Here is a 19,203-nt window from a genome sequence, read left to right as displayed (position 1 = left end):
TGTCCATTTTATTAAACTGTTGGGACAGTGTCACAAACATAAAACTATTCTTTTTTCTAAATGCTTTCTTTAGTCATGACCTGTCAAATTGCCCTTTCCTGCCTCTTGACAACACTGGTTACTTTCAGCTTTCAAGACTCTAGTAGTTCAGTTTGAAATTCCAATTTCTTATCCCATTTAAATCTCATTTCCCCATTCTCCAGTCATTTTGGCTCAGGCTTTACCTGTGAATCCAGGAACCTGCAGAGGAGAAGGAAGTATGTATGCATTTCACTCTTCCCTCTACTTCAAAAATACCCAACAGTTGAGGTTGTTGTTGGTCTTCCCTTCTTGTGAGAACTGATTTTCAGTCGTCATACCTCACTTAGTTTAGGAGGTAGGAAACACACTCCCCTGCTCCCTTTGGAAAGGGAGCTCCCAGTCTTAGACCTGGGATAGATGGAGAAGGGGGATTGGGGTACTGGTTGGAAGTAGCAAAGCTCTAATTATTGAGGCTTTTCTTTAAAATGAGAGATACTTAACACCTCTTGGCACTCAGCTTGACATATCACCAACTCTAGGGCAATGGGATAAGTCCCACTCAAATCCTATGATGTGTCAAAAAGAGGTTCCGGGAGACAGAAAAATTCAAGGGGTAGAAATAATTAAATAAATGGTAAAAGAAAATGTGAAGAGAAATTTTCAGATGAAATGTGTCCAGGAAGAATGGATGGATGACTGGATGACTCAAACCATTTTCTTTTTCACATTCTTATGAAGTTTCAGAGCACAGTTTTCATTCACTTATTCATTCAAAAAATATTCATTGAACACTACCATGAACCAGGCACTGGTAGGCTGCAGTTTTATAATAGTGAACTAATAGAGAAGTATACTAAGTGGGGCTGACAGGCTAAAAGCCAATAAATAAAATAATAATTAGTTAAATAATTACAGATTGAACAAAAAGCTATGAATGAAATAGAAGGCTGTGATCCAGAATAACAAGGAACATTAAAATGGTAACATGATCAAGAAAAGCCTTTCTGAGAGGTAGCATTTAGACTTCTGCCTATGGAGGCTAAAATCCAACTGACACTGTCCCTCCAGAAGGTTAGCTTTATGTGTGGGTTCACATGGAAGCCCTGAACATTTAAGCTAAAATCTGAAGGATAAAACCCCCCAACTATATAAAGATCTATGGAGAATGTATGCTAGATAGCACAGCAAGTAGAGAGGCTCTGAGGTAAAAGGAGCATTGTGTATTCTAGGAGATGACAGGAGAATGGAATGAGGAAATAAGTGAGTGAAAAATGGCAAGAGACAAGAAATAACTTTGGAGAGGGGCGCCTGGGTGGCACAGTCGTTAAGCATCTGCCTTCGGCTCAGGGCGTGATCCCAGCGTCATGGGATCGAGCCCCACATCAGGCTCTGCTAGGAGCCTGCTTATTCCTCTCCCACTCCCCCTGCTTGTGTTCCCTCTCTTGCTGGCTGTCTCTATCTCTGTCAAATAAATAAATAAAATCTTTTTTTTTTTAATAATTTTGGAGAAATGGAAGGAATCAGACCTGTAGAGGTGGCTGTACAGGTTCTGGATTTATCCTAAATGCAATGAAAAGCAATTCAGTCATTTAAAGCAGGGAGTTGACATGATCTAATTAACATTTTTAAAAGAATATAGAAATATAGTTTGAAGGCGGAAATAACAGGAATTGGTGATGGATTCATTGAGAAGGGAGAAGTCACGAGGAGTGAATGAAAGGGAAGAGTCAAGGAGGACAATTTATCACAGGGCCATTTATTGAGGTGGTAAAGGCTGAGGGAGATCCAGATTTAGAGAACCATTTTGGTCATGTTAAGTTTGAAATGCCTGGGAGACATACAGGAGAGATGTTAAGTAGATATTTAAAGATGTGAATCTGGAGCTCAGAAAGGAAGTCTAGCCTACTGATATAAATTTAGGAATTGTCAGCAGATAGTTTTTAAAGCTATGAGAATGGATAAGATCATGTAGGGAGAAGGCATAGAGAATAGAACAGAGGGTACAGGGACTCTGGCAGTTAGAGGTCATATGGAGAAAGGAAAAACATGTGAAGGAGAATGAGCAAGAGGAGCCAATTATTCAAGAAAACCAGGATAGTTGTGTGGTATAGAGCCCAGAGAAAAGAGTATCAGAAAAGGTCAATGAGAGCTCAGTTAGACAGAAAAGAGAGTCAGCTGAGTAGAGATTGTCAGTTATCTTTACCAGAGCAGTAGAGTAATGGGAAGATTGAAGTAGATTGAAGTTTGTCATTTATCTTCTCAGCAACATTGATTTTTAGAAGACAATGGAGCAATATTGTCAAAGTTCTGAGAGAAAATTACTCTGACCCTACAATTCTATGAGCAAAACATTCAAGGATGAGGACAAATTAGGGATATTTTCACCTTTTGGGGGGAGGCCTCCTATGCCTTTTCAGGGGGGAAAATGCCTAAGGAAATATTCCAGCAAAATGAACTCAAGACAGAAACGTGGGAACTTAAAATTAGGATATTTCAGAAACACAAATATTTAGGGTCTTAGGGTAATCAATAATAGTAGAACAGAAAAAAGGATCTAGAAGAATGTCTTTAAGAAAAAAGTATATTCAGGGGCGCCTGAGTGGCACAGTGGTTGGGCGTCTGCCTTCGGGTCAGGGCGTGATTCCTGCGTTATGGGATTGAGCCCCGCATCGGGCTCCTCTGCTATGAGCCTGCTTCTTCCTCTCCCACTCCCCCTGCTTGTGTTCCCTCTCTCGCTGGCTGTCTCTATCTCTGTCGAATAAATAAATAAAATCTTAAAAAATAAATAAATAAAAATAAATAAATAAATAAATAAAATCTTTAAAAAAAAAGAAAGAAAAGTATATTCATTTTATGAAATAGGATAATTAAAAACATTAATAGTCTCAATGACAGGATGACATATGATTTTCCTGTCATCAACACCAAAGAAGACAACTGGAATCTTCAGTAAAGGCAAAAAATTGTGTTAAGCCATGGTTCAAAGATAAACTAAAATGTGACATTATTATGAGTAATCAGTGAACACAAAAAAGAGAATCCATTTGACATTACACCTAGAACATTCTTCAATAAGTATAAATCTAGTTACATGATTTATGACTCCCTTTTCATGAGTTTATTCATACTACTTGATCCAGCAATGAATAAGATTTTAAAAATGGTAATGCTGAAAAAGGAACCCTTTACTTTTCAAATTAAATTTAAAGATAAAATGTGGAAGACTTGATTATTCTAACAGTAAATATAAATATTGACAATGTAAAAGTAGTGATAGAGCTAATGGAAGTTGGTAAGTGGAGAGAAGTGAAAGGATGCAAAATATATTAATCTTACATAATAGAAGAGTCAAGAGACACTTTCTGAAGTGGGTGGATCAAGAAATAGAGGTGTGAGTATATTCTTTAAAGCAATAAAGTAACAAATAGAACTTAATGTAATATAATAAAAATTTCAAAGAAGAGACCAAGGGAAGAAAAATGAAGAGTGATGTAATTGAGCTAAATTCTTATTGTTCATTTTCAGTATGGAGTCAATAAAAAAATGTCAGGAGTTGAACCAAGAAGTGGCAGTATGTATGTATTGTTTTCAATTATGAAGATAACTATCAGAAATACTAAAAACTGGGGTGCCTGCGTGGCTCAGTCAAGCGTCTGCCTTCGGCTCAGGTCATGATCCTGAGGTCCTGGGATCGAGCCCAGCATCGGGCTCCCTGCTCAGCAGGAAGCCTGCTTCTCCCTCTCCCACTCCCCCTGCTTGTGTTCCCTCTCTCGATGTCTCTCTCTGTCAAATAAAAAAAAATAAAATAAAAAATACTAAAAACAGTGTGATATGGCTACTGTTAGGGCACTCTTTCAAATTGTGGGAATGAAATCAGTTTAGTGGGTTACAACCTACATTAGAAAAAGAAGAAAAAAGGAAATATTAAGTTGCAGTGCATTAGTAAGGGTAAGTAAAATCAATGAAACTTTTCTTAACTGTGTGTGTGTGTGTGTGTGTGTGTGTGTGTGTGTGTGTGTGTGTGTGTCAGTGTGTAAAATGTATTTGCCACTTGGGTCCTGGTCAACAAAGTGCTCTAAGAAGTAGAACTAGGCTATGGACGATCATTGGGCTACATTTTTATCTTTCATTTTTCTACTCATCTGTTTGAATTGTTTTAAACTCATGCATGTACTATTATAATTTAAAATATCTATAGTTTGAGGGGTTCTTTGTTTTTAATACATAAAAAATACAAACTCATAAGCTTCTGTAACATAAGTGGTTTATTTCCTAACAAAAGCAATTATTAGGCATTTTTTTTTGAGAAACAAAATGATAGGCAATCTTCCATTACTTCAGAAAGGAAAAGTTAACAAGTTTTGAAGATTACTAAAGGCTCAAGGAAGGGAAGACTGGGGCAGGGGCAAGAGTTTAAGGTGTTAGAAGTCTAGGCAATGGGTTAAGTAAGAAGAAGATAAAGCAAGAGAAATAAAAATTTTAAAATATTGTCACACTATAAGCCAATGCTAAAGATGATTTTAAATCAACAAATTATTTTATTGATTCTATGTAATAGTGTTTTATCTGACAGTGAACACTTACATTTCTATAGTGGCTTTCATTTTCCTCAGTTTGCCCTTAAAGCAAATATGAGACCATTTTTGAGTACTTGCTTACTCAGACCCTCCCTTTTCTAAAAGCTTTTATTCCATTGGGGCAAGACTTCTGTGGTCTTGTGTACCTTGTGACCTGCCACCTAGCTGTATATTCCTAATTGGACCAAAGAAAGACTACTGACTCAACCTGTACCAGTGAGATTTTCTGTCCTAGGAATTTGGAGTTGTAACGCAGAAATACTGATCATTTTGTGTTGGTCACTTGAGGAATAAGAGTTCATTCTGGGGCAGTAATATTTGGCCCATCAGCATAGATACACAGAAAAGAACTCATCTGCCTAAAAAGGAAAGAATAAAGCATGGAGGAGAGGCCGCTAGTTCAACAAATCAACAAATACTTAAGTACTTACTGTTCCAGGTATGGTTCTAGATACTAGGGACACAGCAGTGAATAAAACTGAGTCTCTGCCCTTGCTAGTGTATATTCTTGGGGAAAGGAGGAAGAGGATGAACAAATACATATTTAATAAAATGTGAAGTAGTAATAAATTCTGTGAAGAAAAATAAAGGAGGGCAGGAGATAGAAAGTTTGAAGCTGGGATGGGGAAATAATTTGAGCAAAGACTTGGACCAGTTGGGGAAGGTAGCCAAAAATATATCTGAAGGAATTACTTTCCAAGCCGCAGTTCTACAACATGCAAAAACTTTGAGTTGGGAACATTCTTGGGAAGTTCAGGAGACACAGTGGTAAGAAGAAAGAAAAAATAAATCTACACCTTGATAAAGATAAGGAGGAGATCTTAAAAACATTCAGAGAGAAAAGATAGATAACCCAATTGTTTTTAAATCAGTTCAAAATGGCATCTCTATATTGGCCCCTATATATTGTTTACTTATTCCCAGCAGCCTAGGACCTTTAGATCAAGGCTTGCTAGCGCCAACCCAAATTCTTACACATCCAGTTGCTTTAAGTGTAGCCTAAATAAGCAGATTTCTAATATTTAGATCCTGCCTGCTAGGTGTACCCCATGAAACCTGCACCTGACATCTTCTAACCATAGATAAGGCAAACTCTGTAGCTATAAAATAACCCAAACTGCTGTTGCCCTTCAGAGCTGTCTGACCCTGAGATTCCCACCATGCTACTGAGTGACATATCCTAGACACATGAGCCACCTCACCTATTCTCTCCTTGGAAGTTCCATTGTCCTTTTACCCTTCTGAGTGGTAGCCCCATGCAGCTATGTCTGGATAGTCCCTTGCTGTGAGGACTTCCCCTTTCCTATGGTCCTATCCAAATGTCACCTAGTAAACCTTATTTGCAATATTGTCATCTCATGGTCTTGTCTCTTCCTTGATCTATCCTGAAACTTTTGAACTTACCACACCAATAGAACAAAATTAGATTGAAACTGACTTCTCAATTGCAACAATATAAATCAAAAGACAATGAAATAATATATTCCAAGCAGTAAGAGCAAATTATTGGCAGCCTAAAATTTTATACCTAGCTTAACTATAACTTGGGAGACAAAAGTTGAGAATCCCTACTAAAAGATATACTTCATAATTAAATAAATTATGCCACAAGGAAGAAATGAGATACCAAAAAAAAAAAAAAGAGAGAGAGAGAGAATAGCGATAGGGGGGAGGTAAATACCTGGGAAAAACTGAACAAGTATTAATTGTATAAAAAATGATAATGATGACTCATGAGGGAGAACAAAAACAAGATGCAGCTAAAATACTAGTGATAATAACATGTACACTGGAATAAGGTCATCATAGAAAAACTATGCTAGGTCTTTGTTTTATTCAAGATCAACGTAGGTATATTTATCAACTTTAGACTTTGGTTTTCATATTAAAGATATCACTAAGAATATATATAGGATTGGAGCACCTGGCTGGCTCAGTTGGTAGAGCATGCAACTCCTGATCTTGAGGTTGTGGGTATAGAGATTACTTAAAAATAAAATCTTAAGAAAAAAAGAATATATGTAGGACGTATTACTCCAAAATGCAGTTGAGAGAGGGAAAGACAAAATATATTTAATACAATAGACATAAGCAAAAAAAAAAAAAAAAAATTCTAAAAAGTAAAACCTAAAGACAATTTTTTAATTTAAAAGAGAAAATAAGCATGAAAAAGATGGTAGAAATAAATCCAAATGTGTTGGTAAACATTTAATAAATACTACTTGGACTAACACAAATTTAAAAATAGAGATTATTAGTTTAGATTATTAGATTAAGAAAAACATATAAAATTCAATAGAATTTCCCTATACAGCTAGGGAAATAACATTTTAAGAGATATTTTTTTTGTGATAGTGAGAAAATTAGAACATCCTTTGGCTATTAGGCAAGACCTTATAGAGAAAATTGTAAAACTTTAATGAAAAATTTATTGAGAAATATAAACACATTGTTGGATAGAAAGACTCAATATTATAAAGAAGACAAGTCTCTCAAAATTGATCCATCTATTCAAATTAATTTCAATTGAAATCTTACGTGGATTTATTTTTTATTTTAGAGAGAGAGAGCGCACAAGTGGGGGGAGGGGCAAAGAGAGAAGGGGAGGGAGAGAATCTCAAGCAGACTGTCTGCTGAGTGGGGAGCCCCATGCAGGGCTCGATCACAGGACCCTGAGATCATGATCTGAGCCAAAACCAAGAGTTGGACACTTAACCGACTGAGGCACCCAGATGCCCACCTTGACAAGTTTGGTAGAATTTTATGTAGAAATCAAAGCCTCAAGAATAGATGAGATATTCCTCAAGAAGAAGGGGGGAAGATTTGCTCTATTACATGTAAGACTTCTTATAAATTTATATTAAGTAAAGCATATTGACAGAGGCCCAGCAACAAAAATATGACTAATGAAACTAGAGTAAAGAAACTGATCCATATATACATGGTAACTTGACTTATGCTGGATGAGTATTATAGATTACTGGAAAAGGATGAACTTCAATAAATGACACTACCTTTGAACTGCCTATCTTCAATTTTCTTGTTAAATGAGATCATAAATGTCTACATTGTTTACTGTTAGATTTTTCTGTTAGTTGCAGCTCAAAGAATTCATACTGATATAAGTCCTAGGATCACTTTGCCAAAGACATGTGATTAAAATGGTCCAATCAGAGTGGATCCTACAACTTGTGGAGGAACAACAGGGGAGAAACTATGCCTCTTCTACTAAACTTGAATCTGAATGAATGTGTGCCTGCAGTTTCTGGGGAGTACCACATGGCACTTGAGAGTGAAGCCAACGCAGTCAAAGGCAGAGTAGAGGATGAAGAGAAACTGAATCAGGATGATAGTTTGAACCCTTTAACTGAGATCCACCTTCTTCTATCCACCCATGGACTTTTCAATTATATAAGCCAATAAATCCCTTTTGTATTTGTTTTAGCTATTTAAAGTAGAATTTTCTGTTTTATGGAACTAAAATGCACTCACTAAAAATGGTAAACTCAACTCACTTTCTCCAAGAGTTTATGATAGAAACCATGATCAGACATTGAATTTTTTTAAATGTTGCTGGCTATAAAGATGGACATAACTAATAAAGCCAATGTGCTCCCAACATAGAGATGAGACAACAAAAGCAGTACACTGGTTTGATTGAAACATTTGGGTCACAGTAATTACATCTTTTGAAAATCCTATGAAAAACAGAGTCACCATGTTTTGTTCAATAAAACCAAAGCTGAGGGGTTGAGAAGGAGACCATGATATAAAGTCAGAAGGAGGACTTATTTTGTTAGCCAAGTAATAAAAATGCAAGAAGTTGTAGAAAATAGACTCTTGCCTCATCCTCTGGGGTTGGGGAAGCAGTTTTTACAAATATGCAGTATAAATTGCTTCTAAAATTCTGATATTTTGTTCACTAGGGAGTCTTGCGAGGATGGCTTACAAAGAAGAGAGATTTAAGAAAGTCTGAAAAGTTATGAGATTAAATTTGTGTTTTAGAACATCTTTCAAAATGAGAGATCTAAAACTCAAATATCAAATGGATTTGTGACAAAGAAAATGGTCTACAGAAGTAGTTATCAAAATTAATTTTAGCATTGAAACCTTATTCTACATGAAATCTTACAGAAAATTTCAATATGTAAATTAGACAAATGTATTTGTTAGTATAGATTTTTTTTTTTAGTTGAACTGTATAGCATTTACTAATTAAAGAGGAGAGGAAGGATGCTAGTCTGAAGAATACACTAAAATTTTAAAATCAAGAGTGATGGATAACAGTTCCACTCTTATCATCATTAGCATTTGTTTTATCTATTAGTTTTAGTTATGCAGAAGTAATATAAAATATTTGCAAATGGTAATTTCAGGATACTTTTTTTCAGGATATTTTTCAATTAAACTCAGAAGGCTGAGAAAGAAATAGATTAAAAATTTTTTTGTTTCAAGGTTAAGCCACTAAGCATGTCTATTAGTAGAATTATTTTTCATAAGTATGAAGGTTTAGAGAAGGAACTAAAAGTTACAAGTATTGCTTAAAATACTTATAATAGGATACAGTATTATGACACCATGTTTACTTGTTAGTGTGGTGTTTTTGTTGCATAATTGGCTATTTTGCCTCAACAGAGAATTTGCCAAACTCATGCATTGAACTTTTAACTGGTTTTTAGTTAAGCACGATGAATGTGTGTTCTGGATTTCTGTTCATTTGTATAATTTTATGTCAGTAAATATGACAAAATATAAAAATAAATTTTTAGAAGAAAAAAGAATGAGGGATCATAACTTTAAATTTAATCCACATTTATAAGAAGCTTAAGTGAGCCCACAAAAATATTGATGAGGAAATCACAAAGACTGTTCACAAAAATTCTAGTTCGCTTCCTGGATATTGATAAGATTGCTCTTCCCTGATGACCTTAGAGTTAGTTGTGGCCTGGTGCCTTGCTTTGGCCAGTGAAATATGAGCAGACTTAGCATGTATCAATTCTGGGCAGATGTATTAAGAACAAGTGCCATTGCACAATTCTTCATGTTTCTTCTCCCTGCCACAGTGATCAAAGAAGCACACTACCGAGAGGGAGTCTCCAGCAACCTGGATTCCTGAGTGATGATGAATAGAATCCCTTGCTAACCTGCAGTAGACATGTGCAAAATCAAACACTATGGATAAGCCAAAGAAACCAGTTAGCAGAAAGAGGAGAGTGGGACAGAGCTGCAGAGAGAATGTAAGTTGTCATGAGAGAAAAATAAGAGGGAGTAGCTGATCCCTAGAATTTCTTTTGTTCCAGGTGATTTCCAGATCCTGTGGGCTCTAATACTAAACTCCACATTATCCTCTGGAGCTTGATAGGACTCCTGATACTTAAAAAACAATAACAAAAAGCCTAAATAAAAAGTGTATTTCAACTTAGTAAGCTGTTCCCCAAATGCATATGCTGAATCAAGAGGTATGTGCATTTTTATATAAATTGCCAAATGTCACCCACTAGCAAGGTAGAGAGTGCTCCTTTCAGAGTACAGTGCTTTTGGCAACACTGGTTATGCACATTAAAAAACAAAACAAAGTAGGGATAAAAACTTTGCTGATGGGAAAAAAAGTTAAATGTATTAATCAGAATTTATTAGTAAGGCTGACTTTTTACCAAATTTTTCTAAATCATTTACTCCTTCTTTTGTAATTTTAAAAAATGTATTTCTCTAGCCAATTCATGGATTAGGTAGGACCTTGCAGGTTTTTTATGGGTGTATATAAGTTAGATTGTTAAATATTCACTCTTTATTTTTTCCCTTTACTCTCTTTTTCTCACCTATAGGATTCTCATTCATATTGTACAAAATTTATCATTTGAGGGGCACCTGGGTGGCTCAGTTGGTTAAGCATCTGCCTTCCTCTCAGGTCATGATCCCAGAGTCCTGGGATCGAGCCCTGCATAGGGCTCCCTTCCCGGCGGGGGGTCTGCTTCTCCCTCTCCCTCTCCTGCTCCCTCTGCTTATGGTCTCTTGTTCGCACTCTCTCTCTCTCAAATAAATAAATAAATAAATAAATAAATAAATAAATAAATAAATGAAATCTTCAAAATTTGTCATTTGAAGCAAACTGTAAATACAAAAACAAATAATTATATAAACAAATAATTGTTTTCTCTCTATCTTCTGTTTTTTTAGATTTATTCATTTTACAGAGAGAGAGAGAAGGGGAGGGCCAGAGGAAGAGGGAGAGGGGAAACTCAGTCAGACTTCCTGCTGACCGCAGAGTCTGATGTGGGGCTTGATCTCATGACCCTGACATCATGACCTGAGCTGAAATCAAGAGTCAGACACTTAACTGAACCACTTAGGTGCCACTATTTTCTCTTTTAATAATAAGATTTTTTAATCCTATAATTCTTAATCTGTTTAGATTTTATTTTGGTGTATTGCATAAAATTAAGATTTAATTGATTTATTTTCCAAAATGGCTAACCAATTACCCTGGCATTTTATTGAATAATTCTTTTTTCTCCCCCACTAATTTGCCATGCTCCTTCACCTTCATTTTTGATCAAATATAATGCAGTTTTAATTTCAACTTATCCATTCTACATTTCACATTTATCTGTTTCTTTGTTCCAGTGTGGTTTTTGAAAGAGTCAATTGAGTATAACAAAATTTGGTTATCAAAATACCTCTTAAGTTTTGCTGATGTGTTTAGGGAGAAAAGTGTCATGATGTCTGTAGAGTCCACAAGTTACTTTTAATTGGTTCTGGAAAGAGAGAGAGAGAAAGTAAACATAGCAAAATGTTAATCTGGTGAATCTAGTTTCATTATACCAATCTTAACTTTTATATAGGTTTGAAAAGTTTTTCTTAGGGTGAGACTTTTTTTTATACTTTTCTTTAATGAAATTTTAAAAATTAGCTGTAATTTACATACAGTAAAATAGATTTGAAACTTTACAAAATAAGTGTGTGGGGGAAATAGGGGAGATTCAAGATGGCAGCATTAACAGATCCTGAACTCCCATAAAGACAATAAATAAATTTACAGCTCCATGTGAAACAATTCCCTATGATAAGGACCTGGAAGCTAGCTGAAAAGCACCCTCACAACAAAGGATAAAAGGGCCATATGAAGACTGGTAGGAGAGGAAGAGAAGTAGTCTTGCAAGAAACTCCACCCTAGGAGCAGTGACCTATAGTTCTGAAGGATCTCTTAATACAGAGCTTGTCCCTGAGGAGTGAGGGGTTTGTGCCCAACATTCCCAACCCTTAGAATTGCACCAGAAAGAAGGTCCCCAAAGCACCTGGCCTTGAAAACCAACAAGGTTTACTTCCAGGAGAGCCATAGGGCTATAGGAAATGGAAAATCTTCTCTTAAAGGGCTTGTCCACAGCCCCACTCAAAAGCAACAGTTTGAAAGGTACCTAGACTATATGCAAAAGAGACTCATTTGTTAATCTTAAAGCATTTGCCAAAGAGGCAGGAATCTGTTGGGACTTTCTCCAGAGACTGAAGTGTTGGCGGGTGCCATTTTTGCATTCTATTTTGTTGATGCCAGTGTTGCACAATTTTCACACCCCCTCTCTAGCTTGCTAACTCTGATGGAAGCTTCTGCGCTCATGGCCACAGCCATAGCCCACCATGCCATACCCTGGCCTGGTGGTTTAAGCACCCCACTCCCATGTGCTACAGCCATGGCCTGCCCTGCCACAGTGGGCAGACACATCAAGGGATGCCCCTTGAGTGCCTGGCCCCAGTGGCCAGGTGATCACAGTTCTGGGCTCCATAGGTCTGAAAAATTAGAGATGGTCCTTGGCAGACTACTATTCCTAGGACACTGCACAAAAAGACTGAAATACACCTCCAGACTTCATGTGAAAAAGGCCCATTTTTTGTTCCAAGGAGCTTCAGCCTGAGGGATAGTCTTCAGGTTTGTCACACATCCAGAGGCCACAGAAATTCACCCTGGGAACATGGGCAAGAAGACACCATATTATTGCCGTCCTTTGGCTTTGCCACAGTTTGCTGATACCTCCCATAAAGGATCTTATATACATATTGAAAGCCATGATTTTTGGAACAATCACCCAGGGGACTCCTTTAGATCTGGTCTGGAAGTCAGCAAAGTTTACAGTTGTGGAACCACAAGACTATGCATACTTATATACCTTGAAAACTGTTGCCTAAGGATCTGGCTTACAGTTAGCCTGAAATTAGGCACTTTCTAAGACCTCTCCCTTTGGAACACTGATGGGTCTTGGCACATCCTTAGCAACTGGGACCTATCAAGAACAAATCAGTCTATTTAGACAATTACAAAGCTAGGGCAAGGTTGGGTGATAAAGTTCACCTCCTTTGTAAGGCCACTCCTTTAAGACAGTAGCTGTTTCTTCTAATACAGAGAAACAAACAGAGTCAAGCAAAATGAGTAGACAGAGGAATATGTCCCAAACAAGAGAATATGACAAGAGACCTTAATGAAACAGAGATAAGTAATCTACCTCATAAAAGGTTCAATGTAATGGCATTAAGATGCCCACGAACTTGGGAGAAGAATGGATGAACATATTGAGAACTTCATCAAAGAGATAGAAAACATAATAAAGTACAGTAGTCACAGAATTGAAGAATACAATAACTAAACTAAAAAAAATACACTAAAGGTTCAAAGCAGACTAGACAAAGTAGAAAAACAGATCAGCGACTTGGAAGATAGGGCAGTGGAAATCTCCTAACCAAAACAGCCAGAAGAGAAAATAATTTTTTAAAGGGAAGATAGCTTAAGGGACTTGTGGGACAACATCAAGCAGAATAATATTAACATTACAGGGGTTAAGCAGGAGAAGAGAGAGAAAGGAGTAGAAAATTTAATTGAAAAAAATAATGGCTGAAAACCTCCCTGGGGAAGAAAACAGACATCCAGCTCCAGGAAACAGAGTTTCCAAATAAGGTGAACCCAAACAGATCTATACCAGACACATTATAATTAAAATTCCAAAAATTAGAATATTGAAAGTATCAAGAGAAAAACAATTTGTAATATACAAGGGAAACTCCATAAGACTATAAGCTGATTTTTCAGCAGCAACTTTGCAGGCCAGAAGTGGGTAGCATGATATACTCAAATTGTTGAAAGGAGAAAATTTCCAACTAAGAATGCTTTTCCTGGCAAGGTTATCATTCAGAATTGAAGTAAAGATAAAGAGTTTTTCAAGCAAACAGAAACAGTTGTTCATCACCACTAAACCAGCCTTACAGGAAATACTAAAGTGACTTCTTTAAGATGGGGGGGGGGAGGCACTACCACGTAGCAAGAAAATATATAAAAGTACAAATCTTGCTGGTACAAGGAAATATATAGTAAAGGTAGTGGATTAACCAATAATAATGCTAATATGGAGGTTAAAAGACAGAAGTAATAAAATTATAATAATTAGTTAAGGGATACAAAAAAATAAAAAGATGTAAAATATGACATCAAAAACAAAACAAACACATTTGGTGGGGGAGTAAAAATGTAGAGTTTTTAGAATATGCTCAAACCTAAGGTGCTATTAACTTAAGATAGACTCTTATATAGAGAGACTGCTATATGTGACCCCCATGGTAACCACAAAGCAAAAATCAATAGTGCACATACAAAAGACAATGAGAAAGGTATCTAAATGTAACACCAAAGAAAATCAGTTAACTCCAAGAGACAAGAACAAAGAAGAGAAAAGAACAGAGAGGAACTACAAAAACACCCAGAAGACAATCAACAAAATGTCAACCTCTACATACCTGACAATAATTATTTTAAATGTAAATGGACTAATTTCTCCAATTGAAAGACATAGAGTGCCTCAATGGATTAAAAAAAAGAAAAAGAAAAAGACCCATCTATAAGTTATCTACAAGAGACTCACTTCAAATCTAAGGACATGCCAGACTGAAAGTGAAGGGATAGAAAAAAGAAATTCTATGCAAATGCAAGCAAAAAGAAAGCTGCTATAGTGATACTTATATAAAATAGACTTTAAAACAAAGACTGTTATAAAAGATAAAGAAGGGCATTACATAGTGATAAAGGGGTCAGTCTAACTAGAGGATATACATTTGTAAATATATAGGCACCCAACAAAGGAGCACAATATAAAGCAAATATTAACCGACCTAAAGGGAGAAATTGGAGCCAAGAATATACAATGGGGAAAAGATAATCTCTTCAATAAGTGGTTTTGGGAAAATTGGATAACCACATGCAAAAGACTGAAACTAGATCACTGTCTTACACCATACACAAAAATTAACTCAAAATAGATTAAAGACTTGAATGTACAACCTGAAACCATATAATTCCTGGAAGAAAATATAGGCAGTAAACTCCTTGATATTGATCTTAGCAAGGTTTTCTTTCTTTCCTTTCCTTTTCTTTTCTTTCTTTCTTTCTTTCTTTCTTTCTTTCTTTCTTTCTTTCTTTCTTTCTTTCTTTCTTTCTTTCTTCTTATCTGACTCCAAAGGCAAGGGAAACAAACAAAAATAAACAAACAACAGGACTATATCAAACTAAAAAGTATCTGCACAGCAAAGGAAACCATCAACAAAACAAAAAGGCAAGCTACTGAATGGGAGAAAATATTCACAAATCATGTATCCAATAAGGGATTAATATCCAAAATATATAAAGAACTCATAACACAATAACAAAAACACACAACCTGACTAAAAAACGGACAGATGATCTGAATAGACATTTTTCCAAAGAACATACACATTGCCAACAGGTACATGAAAAGACGTTTAACATTACTAATCATCAGAGAAATGCAATTCAAAACCAGAATGAGTTATCAACTTCACACCTGTCAGAATGGCTCTTATCAAAAAGACAAGAAGTAAATGTTGGAGAGGATGTGAAGAAAAGAGAACCTTTGTACACTATTGGTGGGATTGTAAACTGGTGCAGCTACTACAGAAAAATAGTATGGAGATTCCTCAAAAATTAAAAATAGAACTACCATACAGTTCAGCTATTCCATTTCTGGGTATTTATCTAAAAAATACAAAAACACTAATTCAAAAAGATACATGTACCCCATGTTCACTGCAACATTATTAAAATAGCCAAGATATGGAAACAAGTGTCTATTGACAGATGAATGAATAAAGAAGATGGCAAGATAGATAAATAGATAGATAGATATACATATATACATGTAAATGTGTACATCTACCTATCTGTATATGTATACATAAACACACACAACAGAATACTACTCATCCATAAAAAAGAAAGAAAGCTTGCCATTTGCAACAAATGGATGGACCTTGATGATATTATGCTAAGTGAAATAAGTCAGACAGAGAAAGATAAATACTATATCATTTTACTTATACACAGCATCTGAAAAACAAAACAGGTACCTGGCTGGGTCAGCTGGTAGAGCATGGGACTCTTGATCTCAAGGTTATGAGTTCAAGCCTCACTTTGGGCATAGAGTTTACTTAAAAAAAAAGAACAAATTCATGGATACAGATTGGTAGTTATAAGAGGGGAAGGAGGTTTGGGGGGTAGACGAAATGGGTGAAAGAGCTCTTTTGTATGGTGATGCCTGGTTATGGTGGTGATCACTCTGTAGTGTATACAAATATCAAATTATTATGTTGTATACCTGAAACAAATACCAATTTTACCTCAAAAAAATAGGGGAAAATAAAATCAATACCTTTTAAGTGAGGTTTGTTTGTAATTTGGTTCCATGTTTAAGACAAAAGAATTAGTATCAGAGTTTCTAATGAATAGATGTTATGCTATCTTTAAAAAGATTTAATTAGATTTAGTAGGGTTTTTTTTAAAAATATACTCCATGAAGTGAGTTAATGATAACAAAAAGCTGATCTGATTGAATAATTTCCTCTAGGAATCATTTTAAGAACCTGTGTGAAATAAGAGCTATTTTAAATTAATATTTGATTTCTTCAAGGAATTGATCCATTGTGCAATTGAAAAACCATAATGTACCTAGGAATAAACCTAACCAAAGAGGTAAAAGACGAGTACTTTGAAAACTAAAAAACACGGATGAAGAAATCAAATATGTCACAAAGAAACTGAAAAACATTCCATGCTCATGGGTTGGAAGAACAAATGTTGTTATGATGTCCATACTACTCAAAGCAGTCTACACATTTAATGCAATCCCTATCAAAATACCAACAGCATTTTTCACAGAGCTAGAACAAACAATCCTAAAATTTGTATGGAACCACAAAAGACCCAAAATAGCCAAAGCAAACTTGAAAAAGAAAAGCAAAGCTGGAGACATCACAATTCCAGACTTTATTTTTTTTTAACTGTTTTGTTTTTACTTTATTTTCTGATTTTGTGGGGGTTTTTTTTTTGCATTTTTTTATAATATTTTTTTGTTATATTATGTTTGTCACCATACAGTGCATCCCTAGTTTTTGGGTTGTTGCTTTTTTTTATGTAAAGTTCGATGATTCATTAGTTGCGTATAACACCCAGTGCAACATGCAATACATGCCCTCCCCCCTGAAGGAATGCAATACATTCCCCCACCCCCTCCCCTCTGAAGCCCTCAGTTTTTTTCTCAGAGTCCATAGTCTCTCATGCTTCAGACTTTAAATTATATTACAAAACTCTAGTGATCAAGACAGTATGGTATTGGCACAAAAACAGACACATAGATCAACAGGTAGAAAGAAAACTCAGAAATAAACCCACAACTATATGGTCAACTAATCTTAAAGCAGGAAAGAATATCCAATGGAAAAAAGACAGTCTCTTCAACAAATGGTGTTGGGGAAGATTGGACAACAACATGCAAAAGGATGAGATTGGACTACTTTTTTTTTTTTAAGATTTGTTTATCTCTATTATTATATACACAGAGAGAGTGCAAGCATGGGGAGGGGCAAAGGGAGAGGGAAAGGGAGAGGATCTCAAGAAGACTCCTTGCTGAGCACAGAGTATGATGTGGGGCTTGATCTCATGACCCTGAGATCATGACCTGAGCCGAAATCAGAGTTGGACACTTAACCAACTGACCCACTAGGGACCCCTGAACTACTTTCTCACACATTCAAAATGGATGACAGACCTAAATGTGAGACAGGAAACCATCAAAATCTTAGAGGAGACACAAGCAGTAACCTCTTTGACATCAGCCTAGAAACTTCTAGCTCAGGCAAGAAGAAACAGAAGCAAAAATAAACTGTTGGAACTTCATCAAGATAAAAAGTTTCTGCACAGTAAAGGAAACAATCAACAAAACTAAAAGGCAACCTTCAGAATGGGAGAAGATATTTGCAAATGACATATCTGATAAAGGGTTAGTATCCAAAATATATAAAGAACTTATAAAACTCAACACCCAAAAAACCCAAATAACCCAGTTAAAAAATGGGCAGAAGATATGAATAGACATTTTTCCAAAGGAGACATACAGATGGCTAACACATACATGGAAAGATGGTCAACATCATTCACCATCAGGGAAATACAAATCAAAACTACAATGAGATACCACCTCACACCAGTCAGAATGGCTAAAATTAACAACACAGGAAACAGATGTTGGTGAGGATGCAGAGAAAGGGGAGTGCTCTTGCGCTGTTGGTGGGAATGCAAACTGGTGCAGCCACTCTGGAAAACAGTATGGAGGTTCCTCAAAAAGTTAAAAATAGAACTATCCTACTACCCAGCAATTGCACTGCTAAGTATTTACCTAAAGCACACAAAAATACTGATTTGAAGGTATACATGCACCCTGATGTTTATAGCAGCATTATCAACAATAGCCAAGTTATGGAAAGAGCCCAAATGCCCATTGACTTATGAATGGATAAAGAAGTCATGGTATATCATACAATAGAATATTACTCAGCCATAAAAAAGAATGAAGTCTTGCCATTTGCAATGATGTGGAGCTAGAGAGTATTATGCCAAGTGAAATAGAGAAAGACAAATACTGTATGATTTCACTCATATGTGGAATTTAAGAAACAAAGCAGGTGAACATAGTGGGGGATAAAGAGATGCAAACCAGAAAACAGACTCTTAACTATAAAGAACAAACTGAGGGTTGCTGGAGGGGAGGTGGGCAGGGGAATGGGTTAAATGGGTGATGGGTATTTAAGGAGGGTACTTGTGATGAGCATTGAGTGTTACATTATGTGATGAATTACTAAATTCTACACCTGCTGTATATTAACTGTAATTTAAAGATTTATTTATTTATTTATTTATTTATTTATTTATTTATTTATTTATGAGAGAAAGAGAGAGGGCCTGGGAGAGCACAGAGGTGGGGAGGAGCAGAGGGAGAGGGAGAGAAGTCCAAAGCAGACTCCATGCTAAGCATGGAGCCATGCGCAGGCTGGATCTCACAACCCTGAGATCATGACCTGAACTGAAACCAAGAGTTGAACAGTTAACCAATTGTGCCATCCAGGTGCCCCTACTACCTTGAATTTAAACAAAAACTTGAAAAAAGAAAAAAAGATTAATATTTGATTTTTTTGAATCTGTTCTATGTTTTCAGTAGTAAAGTGGAATCAAATTTAGTGTATGCACACTGTAAGTTTTAAAATAAATTTCTGAAGCTGAATT

General features: G+C 35.9%; 1 protein-coding gene across 2 annotated transcripts in view; it reads left to right on the top strand.

The window, feature by feature from the left end:
* The window catches only part of LOC148109657 (uncharacterized), a 126,602-nt gene that overhangs the window by 10,216 nt on the left and 97,183 nt on the right, over positions 1 to 19,203 (top strand). Inside the window, exon 2 of one of the 2 annotated variants that reach the window (XM_087863444.1) lies at positions 9,662 to 9,835. The exons of the other annotated variant lie outside the window; for it this stretch is intronic. Coding sequence (XP_087719570.1) covers positions 9,773 to 9,835 — 63 coding nt within the window. The 5' untranslated portion in view covers positions 9,662 to 9,772. The remainder of the gene's footprint in view (positions 1 to 9,661; positions 9,836 to 19,203) is intronic. 2 annotated transcript variants of the gene reach the window in all.

This window comes from Ursus americanus, chromosome 7, assembly GCF_024610735.1.
Source record: "Ursus americanus isolate L20-20 chromosome 7, mUrsAme1.1.p, whole genome shotgun sequence".
In the NCBI taxonomy this organism is placed as follows: Eukaryota; Metazoa; Chordata; class Mammalia; order Carnivora; family Ursidae; genus Ursus; species Ursus americanus.
The sequence above is the reverse complement of the archived record's forward strand: the minus strand, read 5'-3'. Positions and strand labels throughout refer to the sequence as shown.